Below are 23508 nucleotides of genomic sequence, written 5' to 3' on the forward strand. Positions count from 1 at the left end.
GAATAAGAGCAAGCAGTTTGCGGTCCCCCATCCTGGATGGCGAAGCTACACTGCGATCCGAACATACCCCCCTTTCTGCCATAAAACTACCGTGGTTTTTCTTAAGTTATAGAGCGATGAGTACGAGTATTACCAAAAGGATACAAGTCCCCTTGCAGTTAGAAGATAGAAAATTCTCATCCGAGGCGAATTGTCATATTTTTTACAAAAATATGATAGGCTTCTCTACCCAAGTGGGCTTTATACCCAAAGTCTTTGCAGAGATTAAAGCTGGAGTTAGTTTTAGCTCAAATCTTGGGACTCTAGAATGACTTGCTCACTGATTCTGGGGGACACCAACCCCCAGGCCCTCTTGATTTGCAGCTAAACACGCAGGGGTCACTTTTATGAGGCCCATCCTTGGGGGGATTCTCTAATCCCAAAGGGAACATTCTCTTGCCTTGCCCAGGAATTCTGGCTGGCCTGGGGTTACCTACCACAGATCAGTCCTGTGCCCACATTCCAAAAAACCCTCCAAGAGTGGCAGAATCCCTTAGGAGAATCCACAAGTCTGGGGTGATGGTGGGGACACATGAAGGTGGGAGTGGTCCCCTGCCGTTTGGTGATGCCTCACTATAGGGGTACAGCAGGAAAATGGGGGTGGCTGTGAGGGAGGTTCCCATCTCACTCAGCCCCCCCACCCAGCCCCACCAGGAAAGGTCCTCTGGGGAGAGCATGCGTGCTTGTCATCTGACTTACTAAATTGTATCCCATGAGGGTAGACACCAAAGGAATTGAAGTGGCTGCCTATGGTTGTGAGACCTCATACGGGCTCATGCGGTGCCATCGGCATGCTCGTGACGGGGCTCACATCTCATGTCTGACACTTGGATATCCCTGGAACTTAGCATTCCTGCCTCTGTGTGGTATCAACTGGGTCCATTAGAGAAGTCTCCAGATGGCAAGAATCAAGCCACGATGTGGTGAGGAGGTTAGGGAGGATCCTGCTCTCCACCCTGGATGAGGCCAGGGGAGCGGAGGACTTGGCATACCCCAGGAAAGGAAGGGCCAGTTTCAACCCTTCTCTTGTGTTTTCCAGGGTAATTCTCTGCTGTGCATGCCCAACGTGCTCAAGCTGTACTTGGAGAATGGACAGACCAAAGCTTTCAAGTTTGAGGCGAACACAACGGTGAAGGTATTAAGAGTGAACTGGAGTCTCTTTTCAGGGGAGAATTTGGCTCCCAAGACCCCCAGGCACCTTGCCCTGCAGCTGCCTTGGTGTTCCTACAACCACTGAGGTCTGGGTACCTGTAATAAGCCAAGCACTGTGTTATCTCGGGAGTCGTACAACTCCCTGGCAAGATGTGTTTCTATCGCCATCTTCCAGGGGCGGAAATCAGGGCTCAGCAGGATGAAGTAGGCAAGGCCTATGACAACTTGTAAGCCTTCATTCTGCCTTAACCACTGGGCTCATTGCCTCTTGTATGTGACTCCACCCACTACCGAAAAGACTAGTACAGCTAAACACTCAAGCAACATGTCTGAGCAGGCCCAAGCACCTGCATATTCTGTTCTGGGTTGAAGACTCTTCAGCTTATGTGTAACAGGCCCCTCCATGTGAGGGAGATGGTCTGGGCAGAGGGTACAGACTAGGTGAAATGTGGTCTTGTCTTCCAGAAGCTTGCTGTCTAGTTGAGGGAGGTTGGACACTCAAGGAGCTCCTGAGAGTCCAGGGCAGGATGAAATAAGGGCTGTGAAGAGAGGGACAAGGATGTGCTCTGCACGCAGGGGAAAGACTACCATCTGCCCTTCCTTTCAGTACGTCAGAGGAGGCCTTGCAAAAAAAGCTGGACCCAAGCTGAGCTTTGAAGGGCAACCAAGCATTCAACAAGGGAAGGTGGGGGACGGGGCTGTTGGTGGGGGTGGGAGGGCACCCATCAGACCTGAGGAAGTCACATGGACTAATGCAGAGACCCAGGAAGACAAGCGTTGCCTAGGAAGTAGTAATCTGTCTAGGGGGAATGGAGCCCAGGCCATTTTCTCGTAGGAGGAGCGGGAGATGGCACAGGCTGACTGGGGAGGATGCTGAGTGACAGAAGACAGAGTTTGAATTTTATTCACAGAGAGTCAGGAGTTGCACGACAACTTCTGAACAAGTTAGAAGGTGTTAGAGCGAGGCTCCAGTGAAGAGGCAAATAAAGGGGGTTCAGCTGGGCCAGTGCAGCTGTAAGTAATGGACAGTAGCTGAGACACACACAGACACACATTCTCACACACACTCACACACATGTATCCCATATGCACACATACATGCACACAGCCAGTGTCCCTCTCTGTCATTTTCCTTTGGCGATTCCCAGAACTGCTCCAAATACCCCATCCCGTTCTTGGCTCACTGTGACTTAGGAGAAGCCAGAGAAAGCCTCTGTGAATTCGGGAAGCCTTTGCTCAGAGAAGAAAGAGGAGGGAGAAATGGATTTACTAAGTGTTTACTACAGGCCTGCTGCCCTGGGCACTTCCTCGTGGACTATCTAATCTAATGCCCCCAGCAACCTTTTGAAGAGACAAGTGTTAGCTAGCATTCTGTAGATGAGAACACAGGCCCAAGAGACCCTTCACATTGTCAAGGTCAGCTAGCTCATAACTGGCTTCAAACTTAGTCTGTTTCTGAACCCTGAACTGGAGCTTGCCAAACTACCATTCTGCACCAAAATTTTGCAAATGAATTAGACAAGGTTTCTACCTCTGCCATCTTTGATCCAAGTGCGTTGGAATGGAAGGCATGACTTATCGAAAGTGAGTCCTGCTTTGGTGGCCAAGAAGACTTTGAGAAGGTTTACAATAAAAGCACACACCAGGGGCGCCTGGGTGGCTCAGTGGTTAAAGCCTCTGCCTTCGGCTCAGGTCATGATCTCAGGGTCCTGGGATCGAGTCCCGCGTCGGGCTCTCTGCTCAGCGGGGAGCCTGCCTCCTCCTCCTCTCTCTCTCTGCCTGCCTCTCTGCCTGCTTGTGATCTGTCTGTCAAATAAATAAAAAGAAAAATCTTAAAAAAAAAATTAAAAATTAAAAAAAAAAAAAAGCACACACCACAGGGGAATTAGATCCCAGGTGATAGAGTTGGGGAAATGAGCAAGGTTTTAGCTGGTATAATACTGGTTAATTGTACTTATCTGTAGTAACCACATTTTTATAAATCTTTTAGTTCCTCATGACAGAGAGGGGTGAGGGAGGAAATAAACAGATCCTGTGGGTCAAAAAAAGGAAAAATCACCGTCTGTTCATGATCGACTTCTCTTCCCTGCCTCCCTTCCATGGGAAGCAAAGTTCTTACAGAGAAAACCCCCTTTGTCTAAGTCAAGAAAAATAATATGCCATTCCACCCAGTGAACAGTTCTGTTCAGCTGCAAAGCTGACAGTTGCAAAGCTTTCAGGGACACAGCAATATATTATCCAGGGTCATTCCCAAAGGGAGCCCAGAGACTCGGGCTGGGATGGGGAGAAGGCAGGGGACCTGGGGATAGCTCATAGTGCACTGAGAAATGTACAGTGTGCTCAGAGTCATGAATGTGGGACATGAAATTGGTGTGCTGAGGCCTCAGGGCAGAGAGACCTTCCAGTTGGAGACTAAGGAGAAGCCTCCGGGGAGGCCAACTTGGAAAGATGGACAGACTGTTGACAGGAATAGGCGTAGCATGGTGTGTGAAGATAGCACTCCAGGCATGGGGAATGGCACCAACAGAGACCCAAAGACGGGAACATTTGACAGGAGTAGAGGGCTTGTCCACTCTGGAAAACAGTATGGAGGTTCCTCAAAAAGTTGAAAATAGAGCTACCCTATGACCCAGCAATTGCACTACTGGTTATTTACCCGAAAGATACAGAGATAGTAATCCGAGGGGTACGTGTATCCCAGTGTTTAGAGCAGCAATGTCCACATATATATCTTACAAACATATAACATGTTATATGTATATATGTTTTTACATATATGTTTATATATATTTATAATACACAAGTGTGCATGCCCAATGGAATACTAATCAGCCATCAAAAGGATGAATACTTAACATTTACATTGATGTGGATGGACCTAGAGGGTATTATGCCAAGTGAAATAAGTCAATCAGAAAAAGACAATTATCACATAATCTCACTTTTATGTGGAATTCAAGAAACAAAACAGAGGATCATAGAGGAGTAGAAGAAAAAATTAAGACAAAATCAGAGAGAGAGACAAACCATAAGAGACTCTTAATCATAGAAGACAGACTGAAGGTTGCTGGAGGGGATGGGGGGTGAAGGGATGGGGTTACTGAGTGATGGACATCAAGGAGGGCATGTGATATAATGAGCACTGGGTATTATATAAGACTGATGAGTCACAGACCTGTACCTCTTTTTAAACTTTTAAAAAAGGGGGAAAAAAGAGTAGAGGGCTTGTGAGCACAGTGCATTGGAAGAGGCAGGAGCAGATCAAATGGGAGAAGTGAATTGGCACCTGATATCAGAGAGCTTTGGGTATTAAGCTGAGGAGTTTGGGTTTGGGTTAGCAGACCATGGAGGTCCCCTATTCTTGAGCAAGGGAGCGCAATTAGTACATAGGCAGTCCTAGGCTTAGCAACTTCCTGTAGATCAGGAGTCAGCACTCTTTTTCTGTAAAGGGTCCGATAGTAAATATTTCAGGTTTTACAGGTTACTCAACTCTGCCACTGTAGCAAATGGACATGCTGTGTTCCCATATGACTTTAATTACAGAAGCAAGCAGTGGGCTGGATCTGACCTATGGGCTGTGGTGTTCTAACCTCTGCCCTAGATGCAAGGTGGAAGTCAGATGGGTGGCAGTGGTCATTAGGATATCACCTGCAAAGTGGAGAATTGGGTGAGCTCACGCCGCAGTAGACATGGGAGCATGGCGAGTGGGACAGAGTCAGGAGATGGGTCTCCATCAAGGCCAGTGTAAAGCAGGCATTCAATAATGTTGAGTTACAGAAGCAGAGAGAGTCTTCAGGACATAGTCACTGGTGAGTTATGGAGGGTAATAGAACAAGTGGAAAGAGAGGGTTTTGAGAAGCAGGTCACACCTGAAAGTTTGCCATTTGCAAGAGCTGTGCTTCTGGCAGGACATCTCTGGTGAGTCTGCGATGATTATTTATTTGAGTGAAAATTTCCTGAACGCCATCAAATGCCGGGCTCTAGAGTACAGGACAGGCAAGATTCATGGTCTCTTCCAGGGACCCTGAAGAGAGGCATAAGCCCCCAGGGGGTTGCTTCACCCTTCCAATAACACAAAACAGGATGGCTTTTCGGGTGGTGCTGGAGCCATGGGTGGAGGGCCACAAGGGGCGATGAGAAGTCCACATGTTGCCTATGAAGGTTCAGCTGCCTGCGTTGGCAGTGGACCTGTCAGCACAGGCTTTTTTCTCAGTGGCGGCACTGAGGAGCAGAGAGGAGGTCAAGGAGGTCCTCCCTGTTCTGTGCCTGAGCTTGAGGGCCAGCCTGCCCCTCAGGTGACCCTTGTGCCTCTCTGTGCCTGGCAGGACATCATCCTCACCGTGAAGGAGAAGCTCTCCATCCGCAGCATGGAGTACTTTGCCCTGGCCCTGGAGGAGCAGTACAACATCTCACGGCTGCACCTGCTGCACGAGGAGGAACTCATCCAGCAGGTACACCTGTTCCTCGTGCAGAGATCTGGAACGGGCCAGAACCCTTGGGGATAGGGCTCAGCACATGCACAGGGTTGACGCACTTTCTCGTGCCCTCACTCAGCCTGGGGATGACAGGGCGAAAATCAGGACTGATTTTCATCTGAGGTATAGGGGTTCCCATTTTGCAGATATGGAGACAGTGACTTAGAAAGAGAAGGCGACTTACTGAAGGTAACGAAACCAGTGGCTCCCCATCTTCCTCTTCCAGCTCTGATGATCTTTGAGAAGTCAGGGAACCATTTGTTGCTGGGTCTGAGCCCTTTTTGGAGACTCACCCCCTGAGCAGGACCCTAAAGGATGGACAGGGCACAGTCTGTCTGTAGCACTCAGTCTTTCAAACATTCAGTGATTTGTTGTACCAGCTTTTTAACCCTTCTATTCCATTAGCATTAAAAAAGAAAGTCAAATGAAATCCCCAAGACAGTTGAAGTAGAAAAAAAAAAAAAAGTGAGGTGCATAATATAACACCAATGTATAATAGACTATTATTTGTGTAAAAGAAAACGGTACATGCATGTAGAAGCCTATAAACACAGAGACTGAAAAGGGCAGCTAAGAAACTGCAGGCAGATTTCTTTTGGAAAGGGGAGCAGTTTGATGGGGTCAGTGGGAAACTTTACCCTTTTGAGCCTTTTACATTTTATACCCATGGGAAAGTCGGCGGCAAAGTTCTGCAGCTGTCTTTGGAGGCACTGAGATTGAAATCTCTGGGGACTTTCATTTTTTTTTTTTTTTTTAAGTTGCTTTGTGGAGTAGCTGTGAGAACAAAGGCGGTTAGAAGATTAACTGTATGGCCCTTACCTTGCAGGTGGTGGAAAGGGAGGAGTCACATGACTACCGCTGCCTCTTCAGGGTGTGTTTTGTTCCCAAGGACCCCCTGGACCTCTTGAAGGAAGACCCTGTGGCCTTTGAATACCTCTATCTGCAGGTGACTGGACCAGCCCTTCCTAAAATAACAGTCGTTGTTCTCAAAGCTGGCACACTGGGTTATTTTGAACATGAGCTTAAGGCAATGAAGCAATTCCCTGGTAGGGATTATCTGAAGGAGAAGAGGCCCGATCATCCCTTACAAATTTCTCTTTCCCTCACCAAGTTGCTATGTTAGGAGACTTGCTATGTATTAATGAAATTTAAGCTCAGTCCTCATTGTGGAGGATACATTTTCTACTACTATTTAGAATTATGGTTTTTATGGCTACAAGGGGACTTAGTGCTTCAAAGTTTTATTTTAGAAATGATGAAACTGAGTCTTGGGAAGGTCACATGATCTGCCTGGGTCATGAGTTTGGTGGCGGAGCCAAAAATTGGTTCCTTGACCCCTAGCTTGGTGTTCCCCCTACTTTGCCTGCTTGGGTGAGATTTATCATGTCGTTTTCATCCTGATGAAGAAGAATCATTTGGGAGGCATTACCGTTTTACAGATGAGGTAACTTACACTAGGTGAATTACCTTGCCCAAAACTTATAGATATGGGGGCAGCAAATAGCATCACTGCGTTATTGTTGTATATTTATACTGCTGTATCCTGGCGCCTGCTTTCATATGTTACCTAATTTAAAACTCACAGAGACTGCGGAAGGTCGATTTGAGTATCCTCGTTTAGCAATGGGAAGACACCGATGTTCAGAGTCTCAGTAAGTTAGCCAAGGTCACACAGCCAGGTCTCAAAGCCTTTCCCTGGAAAGAACTAGGAACACAAACCATCTGTTGTTGTATCCCAATTCCTCTGATGTCATCTCTTCTAGAGCTGCAGCGATGTGCTCCAGGAGCGCTTTGCTGTAGAAATGAAATGTAGCTCTGCACTCCGCCTCGCAGCCCTGCACATCCAGGAGCGGATCTACGCATGCGCTCAGCCGCAGAAGATCTCTTTGAAGTACATAGAGTGAGTGGCAGGGGACTTCTAGGTCCCATCAACAGCAGCTGTGTTGCATTTATAACTTGGCTGGCCCCCGGCCAGGATGGCCAGATTCCACAGAAAGCTGATACTCACCTACCTACCCATCTGTCCATTGCCTTTCCATCCATTTCCCTCCCCACTGTCTCCGACCCAACCCAGCTCCCTCTGGTGTCAGAATCTGGCTGCTCCCTCTGGGGCAGAAGGCAACGGCAGATGGAATGACACAGGATCCCTTTGTAAATTCCCACTTCCTGAGAGAATGTCTTGGTAAATCAGTCAACAATGTCAGTGTAAAGCTCTTCTGAGGGTGGAAATGTTTTGGAAATTAATTTTGTGTGAGCCTCTTGTGTTGCGTTATATTCCTATTAGGGAAGTTTCAAGTCCTGGGATTCCAACACCTCCTGAGTCTTAGCCTAAATTTTCATTTTGCTCTGGGCATCATCACAAAGGTTTGTTAACCCACTCAACCAATCTCAGCTCTGTCCTGTCTGGACATCAAAATCAATGGGGAATCGTATTTTAAAAATGAAATGGATCCTTGGCCCTGTTCCTGAAATACTGGATCATATCTGTAAGGAGTGGGACCTGAGAATCTATACTTTTAACCAGTTTGTTGGGAATTTTGAGGCTGTTAGCCTGGTGCCATTCTGAAGCATGACCTCAGGGATTCACAGGTGCTCTGTGTTGCCCCGTGAGAGTACATTATACATGTGTGATCATTATTTCTCACACATATTGTAGGGAAAAAAAGATTGAGATCTGTTCTGACTAACAGAATATCCTACCACACTGGGGCACCTAGGTGGCTTAGTTGGATAAGCGTCTGCCTTCAGCTCAGCTCATGATCCCGGGGTCCTGGGATCGAGTCCCGCATCAGGCTCCTTGCTCAGCCAGGGAGCCTGTTTCTCCCTCACCCTCTGCCCCTCCTGTTGTGCTCACTCACTTACTCTTGCTTTCTTTCTCTCTCTTAAATAAATAAATAAACTCTTTAAAAAAAAATATCATACCACACCAAAAGTAATCAGCTCCCAGAAAGATAGGTGGGGTTTAATTCCTGAATAGCTGTGGTTTTTGTGGAGAGAGTATGTGTATTAAATATATATAAATACAAATATATGACATTTATAAATTTTATGTATATTTATACACATACGTATATTCATAGTCTATATCTTCTGTTGAGAAAGCTCATGATTGCAGTATTCTGGGAACATTCAGTTCCTGAATCAAATGTAATTATGCTTTTCCTTAAAGTGAAGTATACTGTAAAAATGGTGTTTCCAATATCTCATGGCAGGAAGGACTGGGGAATAGAGAACTTTATATCTCCAACTCTACTCCGAAACATGAAAGGCAAGGACATCAAGAAAGCCATTAGTTTCCACATGAAGAGGAACCAGAATTTGCTGGAACCCCGACAGAAGGTAATATCGTGGCCTCTGTCGACACCAACCCTACCCCCACCCCCAGCTGTCTGTTGTGAAACCTCAGGGAATGCATTTTCAGTTTGTGTGGATTTTAGGCAAGCGAATAACTCTAACTTAAGTCTTTTCCCCCCTATTTAAGCAACTTATTTCTGCTGCCCAGCTACGTTTAAATTATCTACAGATCCTTGGGGAACTCAAGACATATGGTGGAAAAATCTTTAATGCTACTCTAATGGTACGTATTCTAGAAATGTGGACCCTCTACTCTCATGAGAGACCGTAGAGGTCCTCTGAAGATCAGTGTGTGTTTTGGCCTAAAACTCCTAAGCACTGTGTTACATACTAGAGTTTGGGAAGCGAAATATTATGCCATCAGGGAGTGTTTATCCTGCTTGGTGCCAGCCCTGTGACAGATGCTGGGGGAGGCAGAACTCAATAGGACATGATTTCCACCCTCAAACAATGAAACAAAGTACCCAGGCCAAGCGAGGCCGGGAGAAAGACACAGGACAGGTGCTGTGGAGTTTGAAGACAGAGGACAACCCTGCCAGCTTCAGGTTGAGTATGGTGGGGAGAAAGGATTAGGGAAAAGCAGGAAGGTTGGATTTGGCCAGATTCTAGTCTGGTGGAAAGGCATTCTGAGAGAAGGGAAACGTATGCAGTTTACTCTGGAGCTTTGGGTATGTGAAGGTGGAGAGGAAGAATGGGAAATTGTGAAAGAAAGACGAGAATGTTAGATGGACTGGTGGGCTGGGGTCCTGATTGTTCAGAAGGGAAGAACGGAGGGTGGGTCTGGGAAGGGAAAAGAGAAGCGAAAGAGTCCTCCCCTCGGCGCTCCTGCCTCCCCCGGCTTGCTTTCTGGAGCCCAGGCCTAGAGTTCTGTGCTTTCCGGTAGTCAGTGACTGGCGGGCTGTGGCTTACCGGGACTCTCCCCCACGGCATGGTCCAGACTGCCCCAGAACCCTCCAGCACAAAAACCAGACAAGTTGCCCATTGAAGGGTTTTTTAATGTGTTAACAAAACTTGTTTCAGGGTGTATTTGGTGTGCTTCTCTGTCATTTACAGTGGTGGGTCAGTTTAATCTGATTGCTGACCTACCACTGTAGACAGAAAAAGGGAATCAATGTTTGGAGAGAAAGGAAGAACATCAGATAGGGGAAGGGAAAAATAGTCAAGTCTTTGTACAAGTAGGTGATGAAAAGGTGGATAAGAGACTAGATCACAGAAAGTACAAGAAAAACTTCCATTTCTCCCATGGGCTAATCCTGTCGTCTTCCAGCTGTCAAGTTCCTGCCCCCAGCCCCCTTGGCTTTTCCTATCGAGGGTGAGAACGGTAGTGGGAGATATCCGCCACATTGAACTGGCTCAGGGTGCTTGCTGGGCACCAGGGGCTACCAGCATAGATAAATACCGACTCTGTTGTCAGGGAACTTAACATGAACGTGACATTCAGATACGAATAATTACAGTGAGAAGTGGCAGCTCAGTGCTGTCAGGCCAGTACAGAGGCTGTGGTGTGGGAACAACACAGAGGAAAGGGGCTATTCTGGCTTAAGGAGACAGATCAAGCGAATGTTTCTCAGAGGCAGTAGATTTTGATGGAGTAGTTTTTGTTTTTGTTTTTAATATTTCTTATATATTTAATAGAGAGAGAGAGAGCAAGAAGGAGCAGGTGAGAAGGAGAAGCAGACTCCCCACCGAGCAGGGAACCCCATGTGGGACGTGATCCAAGGACCCTGGGATCATGACCTGAGCTGAAGGCAGACGACTGAACCACCCAGGCCCTTGATAGAAGCTTATAAAGAGAAGTCAGGATCTCAGTAGGGCACAGCATGAACGTGGGCACATAGGTGTGGAAGCACAGGTTATGTTTATGAAATAGGTAACAGTCCCGTGGTTGGGCTTTCTGCTGTGAAGCATCTCATAGGAGATACACTTACACGTCATTTAACTCTAGGTGGGGCCCAGAGTGGGCCATTGCTTAGTTTGGTAGTCTAGGGAAGAGGTGGTGAGGGAGGATCCAAAATCAGAATCATGGAGTTTTGCAGAGAGAGGTATCGTGTCGTGCATGTGCAATGTATTTTCACTCACTCGCGAATGCGAACTAATTCCTCTTCCACCTGGATGCAGTTACAGGATAGAGAATCGTACATTGCCCTTCTAGTTGGAGCCAAATACGGGATTAGCCAAATTATCAGTAGCAAACTCAACATCATGTCCACGTTGGCAGAGTTTGCAAACATCAGCCGCGTAGAGCTGACGGAAGAGTCCGAGAAAGTGAGCATGGTCAAAGTCTATCTTCAGGATGTCAAGGTAATGCATGGGGACGAGATTTTGAATCCAACTTCTGGAATTTGGGGCTCAATTATCCTAGGGTTGTTTATGAGAATACGGATATTAACAAAATCTAATATCCAGCATTTGCTAAAGAGGATGAGTCATCCATCCTATATCATCAAAAGGAAAGTAATGAACAGGGTGCATTTTCCTGGGAAGGTCCTGAAAGGGTTTTTTTTTTTTTTTGGTTTTTGGTTTGGTTTGGTTTGGTTTGGTTTTGGTGTAAACTGAGCTTGGAACATATACTTTCCTGATGGGCTTAGAAACTTAGATGGGCGCACCAGATGATTTTATCACATGCATGGGATCAGAATGGCTGCCCAGAAGTTTTGAGTGGCAGCAATGAAAATGGGTAAATGATGTGGAGTACTTCCCTAGCCTCTCTGCCAGGTCCTACATTGTCCCTCCTTTGCTTTAATTCTGACGCACTCAAGGATTTGTTATTGTGTCATTATTTTTTTAATCACCCTCTTCTTCCTTCTCCATTTGCTTTCCCTTTCTTTTTCCAGGTCAGGTCTTGAAGGGACTTGACTGCATGAATGAACAGGGTGGGGTGGGCGGTTGGGACGGGGAGGCTGGACTAGGGGGGCGAAGAGGCCGGAGACATTGGAGAGATTCAAAGGGAGGAATCCACTGTGTGTCTGTGAGTGTGTGAGTACCTGAGTGTGTGAGTACGTGCACGTGTGGTTGTGTGTATGTGTGCACGTGTGCATGTATGCTTATTTCGAGTCTTGCCAGTGAGAATAGGAGACCCCAGGAGGCCTGCCTGTGGGCCATGGCTGGACTGACTTGGACTCTCTCTTTGGCCCCATGTGGCCTTGTTGTCAGTCTTTGGACTGTCCCTTCGCCCTTTACATAAGAGCTCTCATTACCTTAAAAGGTTCTGACATTGCTACTGGAATCCAACAGTGCAAAAGACCTGGCCTGCCTGATTGCTGGGTACTACAGGCTGTTTGTCGACCCAGACACCCCCATTTTCCTCTGGCCAGGAAACAAGCAACAGGTGCACCGCGTATCTGCTGAAGAAGGTGAGGTGCTGAGGACAGGCCCTTTTCACAGCCTAAAGGGAGGGAGCGAATTGAGTTGAGCTGAGACTTCCACCCAAGTGGATGAAAGCTTTTTTTCCCGTTTATTTCCTGGTAAACAGTTGATCTTTCTAAAATCCTAAATAGAGAGGCTTTCTTTGTAGCTGAGAGTCCCCTAAAGCCACAAAATGCTGTTGAATGTCTGATTCCCTGTGGTATCTCCTAAAAACATCTCTAAGATCCACTGTATTTTGTGTTTATTTTAGGGAAAAAAAAGATATCATTCATTTATTCAGCAAGTACAGATGACCTAGCTTTTTATTCCACATCTAGGTGCTCTGTTGCATTCTCTTGAATTATAATAGAAATTCTCAACTTTTCATGTTTAGAAGAAGGGGGTATCGGAGATAGAAGGAAATTGAAATCATATATAAGGAATGAAGTAGTAGAGTCCAGATGAAATGAACAGTCTCGCGGGCCAGCTCCCAGTTTCTTGCAGGCTTTGCTTCAGCAGTGTTGCTGCAGCATTTTCCCACTGGTTTGCTGATAAATGTTGAAACACTCCCACTACGGCTAATTTCAGGCTACCAGCATGATGTCACTGAATGTGGAGATGGGAAGAGATGCCCAGTCGTACAACATTATATAGCATTTCCTCCATTTGGATCAAATAGGCATAAAATATCTTAAGAGATTAGACGATAGTAAGATAAAATAAAATAATGAGGAAGTGACAAGTTTGGGGTATTTGTTTTGGTTTTAACATGGTTTGTGAACAGGGGATGGTATCTTAGAGTCTAATCAAACAATGCAGAGTGGGAACAGTTGGGAAGGTCTGGTGGTGGGAGGGACTGCTCCTGCTGGGGCAGGTGGCAGTGGGAGGGAAGGCACTCTAGAGGGGGGAATGTTTGAAGTAGATCTTGAAGGACTGATGGAGTTAACTGGCAAAGGAGAGAGATCATTTGAAGCAAAGGAGACAACATGGGGGCATGACACCAAGGGCAAGGTCATGCTCTATGAGAAGCTCTCCTGGTAGGTGGAACATGTGAAGCCTACAGGGGTGACCAGGCTGCTGAGGAGGGCTGGGGCTGCACTGTGAGGGGGTGACCAGGCTGCTGAGGAGGGCTGGGGCTGCACCGTGAGGGGGTGACTAGGCTGCTAAGAAGGGGTTAGGGATTACACCATGAGGGGATGACCAAGAAGGGTGGGGCCACACTAGGAGAGGCCTTGACTCCCATTGTAGAGCTTAGGCTCTTCCCTATAGGCAGAGGAAGCCATCAGGGGGTTTAAGTAGAGTATGATGTGATCAGAGAGATGTTTTTAGAAATATCACACTGCAGGCTATGGCAGAAGGGAAACTGGAGACCTGGTTCAGTGCCTTCAACCTTCCTGCTATGAATCCTTCCTGAGGACCAGCAGCTAAATGAGTTTTGACTGTCCTAAAAGCCCTGTAGCACCAGTGGGTCCCCAAGGCCAGGCTTCAAAATGGTGCCAACCTAGTGGCCTCAGAATCCCATAAAGTTGCTAAGAATACAGATTTTCAGCCCACATTCCCTAGATAGTTGACTTATTACATCAGGGTTAGGGCTGAGGATATGTTTGATTTTTTTAAAAAAATATGATTCCGTATCTGGGGACAGGACAGAGCTGGGTAGGGGCCTAGCAGACCTGGGTGACACTGTCCCTAGCAGAGTGAAATCCAGCCACATAACCTCCAGGTTTCCATGAACACACAGCTGTCCTCGGAGGCAATCCTGTCTCCATTATGCAGTTCAGGTCGATGTGTGGGGAGAACATGGGCTCCGGGAATCCTGTGGTCCTGAGTCAACCAGTATAGTGTGATCGGGGCTGGCCGCTCTGGCGAATGGGAGGGCAGGCAGAATGAGGTGCAGGAGGACATATGCCTCCGCCAGTCCTTGAATGCTGTCGCATAACCCCCGGGGTCCCTTGCGTTCCAGGCTATGAGTCCAGGGCATGCAGCGACTCTGAGGAGTCCTCTGAAGTGGACTGCGTGCCCGAGCCCCTCTGCGGCGGACACCTGCCGAAGCTGGGCCCCGGCAGACTGCGTGTCAAAGAGGAGCCACCTCCTGGGGACAGTCCCACGCCTGAGGTGGCCAGGAGGGGCCCGAGCATCTCCGGGGCCAGCATGACAGACAGCGCTGAGTCCGAGGCGTCCGACTCGGCCAACACGGAGAGCCGAGGCTGCAGGACCAGTGGTTCCAGTGAGTCCATGGAGGCCCTGGAGGAGGATGACCTGGACGCTTGCTCTTCCAGCAGGTCTGGCTTCTTCTGCTCTAGCGCACCAGGCTTCCCAGAGACTCCTGGTTCCAACAGCCAAGACGAGAGAAGCAGGATTGAAACCAGGGGCTTCCTCTGTCTCCTGGACCTGGCCCAGAGGGCCAGTCCTCTGTGCCCAAAGACAGAGTTTCCTGAGAGTCCCACTCCTGACACTTTCAGCTGGGGACCAGAACTGAGTGCAGTCAGGCTAAACCCTAGGCTCTATGAGGGCAGCCGGCCCGACTACTACAGCCTGTGCTCCAGTGTCTCCCTGGCCAGCCACCTCAGCGACAGCTCAGAGAGCACAGCTTCCCGCCAGGGTGGGGGTCTGCCAGCCTGGGCTCAGCAGGGCTGGACTGAGGCCCAGCCCTGCTCGGCTCTGGAAGCCCTGGCCCCACACCTGCCGCTGGCCTTGGAGGATGGCAGCTCGGATGAGGAATACTATGATGCTGCTGACAAGCTCACACCCCCAGATGCCCTCACAGGTGAGCCCTCCCGAGCAGGTCTCCAGACTGGGCAGGCAGCTCCTGAACACCCAGCGGGAGTGGGAACCAAGCTGGAAGGGAAAACACGAGTAAAGCAGGGTCCTTGTCCTTGTTTGAGAAGGCCCAAGGCTGTTTGGGGGGTGGGGGGCAAATTATAAGTGTCATAACTTCAAGTCAGTGCTACAAGGGAGGTTCAGAGAAGTGTAGGCGAGCAGAGATGGGAGGCACTAATCAACAATGGGAATCAAGGAGGGCTTCCCAGAAGAGGTGGCAAATGGACTTGGCCTTGTGAGATGGACAGAATTTACACAGAAAAAGGTCTGACAGAGCGCTCAGCAGAGGGAAGTGGCTAGGTCATTGAGACTGACGCTACATTAAATGAGGCTTTGAAGCAAGAAGAACCTGTTAGGCCACTGGAGGCCCCTTAACAGACTCAGACATAAGAAAAGGCAGGGGATCTGTTGGTCCTGTTTCTTTCTGGTTCCTTATCCTTTCCTCCACAAAGAGTGTGGGGTGTCTTTCTACATAGAGTGACTTCCCGAGTTGACTTGAGATCCTCGAAGGACATACACACACACACTCTCACTCTCTCTCTATATATATGCTGAAGGAAAAAAATTGGAAAATAATACACAGACATTGATGATGACCCAGCAGGAGCTGGAGAAGTCCTTTCCTGTTGTTCCCTCCCCTCCAGAGGTTTCCTATTTTTGGTGGGAGAGAGGCCATCCTGAGTAGCTCCCATGAGGCTCCTCGAGGTCCTCTGTGACATGGCCTCTTTCTCTCTCTCTCTCATCTTCCTCCCGAGCCCTCTTTCAGCATACCTACCACACAGACCTCCTTGCTGTTCTTGAAGAGTGCCATGCTCTTTCCTACTTCTGGCCTTTGCCATGCTGCCCTTTCCTCCTGAAACACACCTCACCCAGATCTTTGGCTGCTAATGCCCACTCCTCTATCAGACCCCACCTGGAAATTCACTTCCTCTGAAACATGACCAAGACTGCCAAGACTAGGACTATGTTTTCATAGCCTCCTGGGGACTTCCTGCCTAGCCCTTAGCAATGTCTATAATTGTCTATTTATTTGTGTGATTTTTGTGTTGATGTTTGTCTTCCTTGTTAAAAAAACAATTCCTTAGAGTATAGAAACTGTGTGTTTCACACTCAGCCCTGTGTGCCCAACACATAGTGTATGGCAGTTTTGCTCAATGAATGAATGAACACTCCACCATCTACCCTGAGTTCATTAATCGACCGGACCCCTAGAGAAGGAGACGCTGATGAGCAGGTTTCCACTGTTCTCCAAAGAACCCAGCCAACTGCCATCCACGCCCTCAGCTTTGCCTTGCTGGGCTGGCCATTGTGCAGGGGTCAAGATAGGGGCACAAGAGAGACCATCAGTCAAGATCTTCCTTATAGGAATCCAGCTGGACATAATGTTCATACTGGACATTCCCCTTTCTCACAAGCAGTCAGTGAGGGGCTGGGGAGAGAGCCCAGAATTGGAACCTTTGAGCCTAAGTTTTGGTCTGGCCTCTGACTCACCTTGGGAGCCTCTCCCTTTTTCAGCCTCAGAAACACCCTTGGTGAGTGGCTGTAGGTGGCCTAGGGTAGCAGTTCCAAAACATGGGTGGGCATCAAAATCACCCAAGGGACCAGGTTTAAATACTACACCTTTCTGGTAGTAGCCTCCAAGATTCTGACTGAGGAGGTGCAAGGAGCAGCCTAGGAGTTGATAAGTTTTTTTTTTTAAGATTTTATTTATCTATTTGACAGAGAAAGAGATATCACAAGTAGGCAGAGCAGCAGATGGTGGGCGGGGGGTGGGGGGAAGCAGGCTCCTCACTGAGCAGAGAGCCCGATGTGGGGCTCGATCCCAGGACCCTGAGATCATGACCTGTGCCAAAGGCAGAGACTTAACCCACTGAGCCACCCAGGCACCCCTTGATAAGGTTTTTAATGAGGTGCAGCCAGATTGGAAACTACTGGTCTAAAAGCCCTCAGATTCTCAAGGGCTGGGATATGATCCTGATTCCCTCTGGCCGATTCCCTGGACTTCTTCACAAAGGGCTTCTCAATTCAGAAAGGTCCATCCTGGTATTCACAAAACCCCTCACACCTGTGAAGTTGTGATTTTTTTTTAAAGATTTTATTTATTTGAGAGAGAGAGAAAGAGCCTGTAAGTGGGGGGAAGAGCAGAGGGAGATGGACAAGATGACTCTGTGCTGAGTGCAGAGCCCAACACAGGGCTCGATCCCACAACCCTGAGATCACGGCCCAAGCTGAAACCAAGAGTCAGATGCCTAACTGACTGAGCCACCCGGGGGGCTGGAACTGTGACACTCTTTGTGAAGGGAAAGCTCCTTCAGAATCCTCACACATAGTGGCCATGAGACCAAGGGTGGTAGCAGCTCGTGTCACTGACCTGCTGTTAAACACAGACCTTGTTCTGGGAGCTTGATATGCACTGTTTCACTGAACCTCTGTGGGAGTGCAGTGCTGCCCATTACCACAGGCACTGACTGACTTGGGTCGGTGTAAGCACAAAGAAAGAGTGTTAGAAAGATGTCAGATAGCTTAAAGAATTGCTAGCAAAGGTGAAGAGCTGGCAGTTACCACGCCCAGAGACTGTGTGACAGGATTCCTCATTGTTTTTTTTTTTTAAGATTTTATTTATTTATTGGACAGACAGAGATCACAAGTAGGCAGAGAGGCAGGCAGAGAGAGAGGAGGAAGCAGGCTCCCCACAGAGCAGAGAGCCCGATGTGGGGCTCCATCCCAGGACCCTGGGATCATGACCCGAGCTGAAGGCAGAGGCTTTAACCCACTGAGCCACCCAGGCGCCCTCATTGTTATCAGGAGACTGTGGCTGCAAAGGATGGGCTCTGTTTATTATTATTATTAGTAGTAGTAGTAGTAGTAGTAGTAGTAGTAGTAATAGTATTTTATTTTTTAAAGATTTATTGACTTATTCTGCAGAGAGAGAGAGAGAGAGCCTGATGTGGGGCTCAGTCTCATGATCTCAAGATCACAACCTGAGCCAAAACCACGAGTCGGACACTTAACCGACTGTGCCACACAGGTGCCCCTTATTATTATTATTTTAAATCTGTGTGTTCAAGTGCAAGAATCTAGGAAATTTGTGGCTGACTTTCTAGGTTCTAAATCTGGCTACTTGGCTGATTGTGGATAGGGAGCTGTCATGAAGGGTTCCAACAGACTGTAACCACTGGGGAGATTTTATTCACCTCATTTTCATTTTGGTACTGATTTTTATTTCATTTGCTGCTGTGACCAAAAGACAATAAAATGGGTCATGGGCAACCAAGAATCAAGAAATGTCTCCCACAATTATTATCCCCATTTATTAGATGAGTACACTGAGGAGGTCAAGATTTAGCATGCCTAAGGTTACCTAGCCCAGCCAAGATTTGAACCCAGGCAACCCTGAGTCCTGAGCCCAAGTTCTCTAAGTCTCTTTGTTTTTCTTTGTTTCATGTACTCTTTCCTTTCTTGATTCTTAGGGCCCAGAGCTGTTCCTGCTGCAGAACCCAGTGCCACAAGCTTGAATAAATTTAGCACTTACGTCCCTGAGGACAGCCTGAATCCTGGGCCAGATGGAAGAGAACCAAGCAGAAGGGGAGGGGTGAAGAAGTATGCCAAGACACTGAGGAAAAGAAGGTCTTTCCTGCAGACGGACTACACCTGTCAGGTCTCATTTCCCCTGGTGCCCTCAGCCTCCCTGGAGAGTGTGGATGACGTGTGCTACTACAACAGGGAGCCCTATCTGGCCCTCAGCGCACCATCCCCAACTGTGTCCTCTCTGCAGGACATGCAAGGTGAGCCCGGCCTCCTAGAGACAAAGGCTCTGGGGCTGCTGGGCCCCTTGAGGAAGACCAAGAGCAAAAACCCAGCCTCCAGGGTCATGGAGATGGAGCCCGAGACCATGGAAACCAAGTCAGTCATTGACTCCCGAGTATCTTCTATTTCTGCCATCCGCCTCCGGATTGACCCCAACCATAAAGAGAGTTCTGGGGATGCCCCCTCGACTGCCACTGTTGCCAATTCCCCAGCAAATACCCCTCCCTGTTCCAACCCAGGCTCATCTGGTGCAGATAATGCTCAGGCAGAGCCTTCCCAAACCTTGTCTTCATTTCAACAGTCGGATGGGAATGCCCCCAAAGAACTCACCCTGGAGCTTGGGGATAGCACCTCCTCCCTCCCCAGTGCTGACCCAAACCCAGATAGAGGCTGCCTGCCCATTAGCCCAGGACCACGTGATGCCTCTCCAGCAGACACTCTAGAGCTGGGGGGAGTCCAGTTGGAAACAGGACTGGGTTCTCTGTTTACAAATCCTATGCAAGAAACTGCCCCCAAATGCACAGAGCCTCTGATGTCTCCTCCAGTCACGCCTGGAAGTGAATGTAAAATAAATTCAGGAGAGAAGACGGCTTCTTTCCCTGTGGAGGAGGAACAACCAGGACAGCTACCCCTGGGACATGACAGAGAAGTTACAAACAAAAATGGCACCAGCTTATTTCATGATGGGTCTGGGCGAGATTCAGGTGACGCCAAGGGTGACCTGTCGAATGCTGTGCCACAGACTACTGGTGTCAGTGCCCCAGCTGGTAGAATAGTAGCATCCCTCTCCTTGAAGTCTCTTATAACAGAAACTGAGCAGATCCTGCCACATTCCCCCACGGATCCCAAAGGACAAAGCAGAGAAACCCTAAGCCAAGCCTGCCAGGCTCAAGACCAAAAGCTATTGGAAGAGCTGGATTTAGACCCTGACTTCTTGCTTGGGGACCAGACCATTCCATCAGTCTTCCCTCTGGAGGGGGTCAAGACCAAGCCACTTAACCATGTGATAGGGGAAGATACAACCCCTAGGGATCCTGCGCAGCAGATCTCTTTTAATCCAGCCCCTTCTCTGCCAAAGGCACTAGCATGTCCCCAAAAGGAGCCCCACTTAGAAGGTTCAAACCATTGTTCCCCGTCAGAAAACAAAAGCAAAATCCCTAGCATCAGCCTTCCCGCTGAGAAGTCTTTCCTGTGTTTTGCCCCAGAAAGCCATCCTAAAGTTCCTGCCCGCCTCAGGATGGCCAAGTCTTTGGGGTTTGTGGGTGCGAATGAAACAGTGGCCCCCAGGATTGGGATGGAGCAGTGCAGCTGCCAGTTCTCGTATGCTACGTGCTTCCGGGGCCTGCAGCCAGATGCAGAGGAAGAAGACAGGGACTTGGAAGTGCATCCCACAGCCCCCCTCACCTCACCACCCTCTGCAGGCAGCCGGCTGGCCTTGCCCTGGAGGCCTGCCAGGGCCCACAGCTGCAGCGCTGAGCCCCTGTCGAGGAGGAGCCACATCTGGCCAGAGTACTGCTCCAGGGCTCTGAGACAGCTGAAAGCTATCCCTGCCAGCAGCCCAGAGGGCTTCATGCAACTCACAGAGAGCTTACTGGAATTACAAGATATTCTAGAAGCTTCCTGGGGGAATGGGAACAGACATCCCCCCGAGAAGTGCAGCTGGCACTTTTTAGAAAGCCGGAGCCGCCTCTGCATGGGTTCCCAGAAGCTCCTGTCGAGCTGTCAACATGTGATCCGAATGGACCAGTCCCCTGAAGAGATGCAGGGCGCTGTGCGGGACACCTTCCAGCACCTGCTCCAGCTGGCCAGCCTGTGCTTCCAGTTCACAGACTGCGGCCGCTGCTCCAGCCGCCACCGAGAGGCGGCAGGGAACCTGAGGGATGTGGTGGACACGTACCATCAGTTCGTGGAGGCGGCTAAGCTGACCTGCGAGAGAGGCTACCACGACCTGAGTGTGAAACTCTTGGCCCGTCAGTGCACAGCCCTCACGGCTGCCGTGTTCTGTTTGACCCAGAAGTTCCGGGCATCCGCTGCCCTATGAGCGGGCTGCTGGCCCCGGGCCCCCGCCCTACCCTGGACACTTTCCTGAGAAGCCCCTCCATTCCTCCACCCAGCCCTCCAAAATGTTTACTAGAGTATTTGAATAAACTGCTGCTTCATTCCTGGCCTGGATCATGCAGAGTGATGACACGTTTGGGTCAAATCATTCACTTGTATTCATTCAACCAACATTCATTGGAGACCTCCTCTGGGTCAGGCCATGTGTAGGCACTTAGGGTATAAAGATGAATAAGACAAGTCCCTGCCCCCGGTCAGGATGCTCACAGACCCTCAGGGGGAATACAGATAAGGAGACTGGCCTCAGGAAATTGTACCCTACTAGGAGTTCACCCTGCGGGTATAGTAGCTAGAGGAACTCACAAATTCTCCCAAGATGATAGGGATGAGGGAGGAAGGTTGAGGGGGAAGTCACTGAAAAATGGTCTTGACTGCTCAGATCCCATTGATTTGACAATAACCTTCACAAATAGGAGTGAATACATGTATTTGATGGATTCTACCTTCATAAGGTTTGGTTTGTAGCACAGACCTGCGCCCCCGCAGGCCCGGTATTCTTGGCTGCCTCCCTAGGACAGGCACAGGTTGCCACTAGGTGGTAGTAAGTCCCTTAGTTGCCTGGTGACCCCAATCCACCAGTGTGTGCTCTGGGCTTCCTCAGAAATTGACTGCACACTTGAATACCGCACCCTTTTTCTGTTGTAAACATCTAAAACGGCAAACATGAAAACCCGGAGTCAGATTTGCCTTTTTTTAAGAGTAATATTCAAGCAAAAGGAATATAGTTAGTACCTTTCTCACTGATCCCAGTTGAGCCAGTTAATCCCACTTAATCTTACTGGGACATTGGACAAGCTACTTAACCCTGCTGTGCTTTGGTTTTCTCTTTACGTATTAAGAACTCCTGCTTTGCAGCGTAGAAATCTAGCAATCTAGTGAATACTCAGTAAAAGTCAGTAATAACCCCCAGACTCCATGGATGCCTCTCCTAGGGTGAAACCATTTCCTACAATTCATTTTCAGATTCCAGGAAAACTGATTTCAAGATACCCATGGGATGTCTTTTTCCTTTGGCTTCTCTGTCCAGGCCAAAGCTGGCTTAGATGTTCACCTGTGGCTACTAGAGCCCATTCAAGGGGTCCTTTTGTCCCTCTGGTACTCCTAATCAGTTGTGGGTTTGCATGCCCCCCCCCATTCCTCTCCTTTACCCAGAAGCATCAGGGGGCAGAATGAGAGTGTTAGGTACCTAAGATCTTGGCAATCAGAGGAAAGCAATTTTGGGGAGAAGAGAAGATATTCTCTTCCTCCTTGTTACCAGTTACTTGTTAACTAATCAGTTAACCAGTTTGAATAACATTTAAATAAGGCTCTCAAACATAGATTTGAAGTGCTTTTGTGGCCATGAAAAGTAGGAACCATAGGACACTGAAATAATAAACATTATATGATGTTAAACAGGACTTGAACACTCTTACCAGCAGAAAGCTCTGTGAAGAGCTGCATAATCTATAGGTTCGCAAGTTAAAGGAAGGAGCTCAGGACTTCAACTCAACCAGGGATTGAATCCTGGCAGTGCTCTTATAGGCATAGCTCTGGGCCTCAGTTTCCCCAACTGACAAAAGGAATTATTACTAGCCTCATTTAGTGAGGGCCTCCAGTGTGCCATACCTTAGATATCTTGAATACATTTTGTTATCAATGGGACAACACCCTAAACTAGAGATTGCTATGTGATACACATTCAGCATTATTGTGAAAAATAATCACGAAGGCAGGAAGAAGACTGTGAAGTCTCTGGCACAGGCACTCAAATGTTTATTTCTGTTTTTCCTTGCTCCCTCCCCCTTCAAATCCATTAACTTTCTTGCGTTGCTAGGTATGGAGTTAGCAGTTTACTCTGCAGTTCCCATAAGAAGTACTAAGTTCCAGAAGTTCCAGGAAATCCCTCATTGTTAAGAAGCTACAAGGAAGGGTGGTGTGGGGGGTGGTCCTGTTCAGCACTTTTTTTGAGATACACAGCCTCCTACATGAAATGGGCAGAATGAGATGCAATGCAAGAGTCCATTGATTCATGACTAAGAAATTAGCAGACATTTACACTTCGCCATCCTTTTCCTACTCACCATCACATTCACTGATTCCTTTCTTTATACAGCATTTGTTACGCCCATCACAGGTGATGCCTGATGCAGGATTGTGGGTGTAGATAATTGGGTAAGAATCCTGTCTTCAAGAGCTCCCGGTCTAAGAGATAAGATGACATGTAGAGATAGACCTACAGTATAAGGCATTGTCTGCTCAGGGTGGCCAAAGAGGACAGATAAGGTGGTCTGAGAACTCAAAGGAGAGAACTTATTTTGGAGTTGGGGACAGAGTAGTGATCATGGAAGGATCCTAATGCTATAGGAGGCAGCATTAATTAGAACTATGTCAAGAAGTATTCATTGAGTAGCTACTG

The 23508-nt window shown here is 48.3% G+C and overlaps 1 protein-coding gene across 2 annotated transcripts in view; it reads left to right on the plus strand.

Moving 5' to 3' along the window:
* FRMPD1 (FERM and PDZ domain containing 1) overlaps nt 1-21162 on the plus strand; it is a 140679-nt gene extending 119517 nt beyond the window's left edge. For both annotated transcript variants that reach the window (XM_032860622.1, XM_032860623.1), the window contains exons 7-16: nt 1079-1174; nt 5517-5642; nt 6493-6612; nt 7430-7566; nt 8879-9005; nt 9148-9243; nt 11139-11321; nt 12226-12373; nt 14329-15132; nt 18656-21162. In XM_032860622.1, coding sequence (XP_032716513.1) covers nt 1079-1174; nt 5517-5642; nt 6493-6612; nt 7430-7566; nt 8879-9005; nt 9148-9243; nt 11139-11321; nt 12226-12373; nt 14329-15132; nt 18656-21033 — 4215 coding nt within the window. In that variant the 3' untranslated portion in view covers nt 21034-21162. The remainder of the gene's footprint in view (nt 1-1078; nt 1175-5516; nt 5643-6492; nt 6613-7429; nt 7567-8878; nt 9006-9147; nt 9244-11138; nt 11322-12225; nt 12374-14328; nt 15133-18655) is intronic.
* Nucleotides 21163-23508: the final 2346 nt, after the last annotated feature.

This window comes from Lontra canadensis, unplaced genomic scaffold (assembly GCF_010015895.1).
Source record: "Lontra canadensis isolate GAN:19392208 unplaced genomic scaffold, GSC_riverotter_1.0 scaffold19, whole genome shotgun sequence".
Classification (NCBI taxonomy): Eukaryota; Metazoa; Chordata; class Mammalia; order Carnivora; family Mustelidae; genus Lontra; species Lontra canadensis.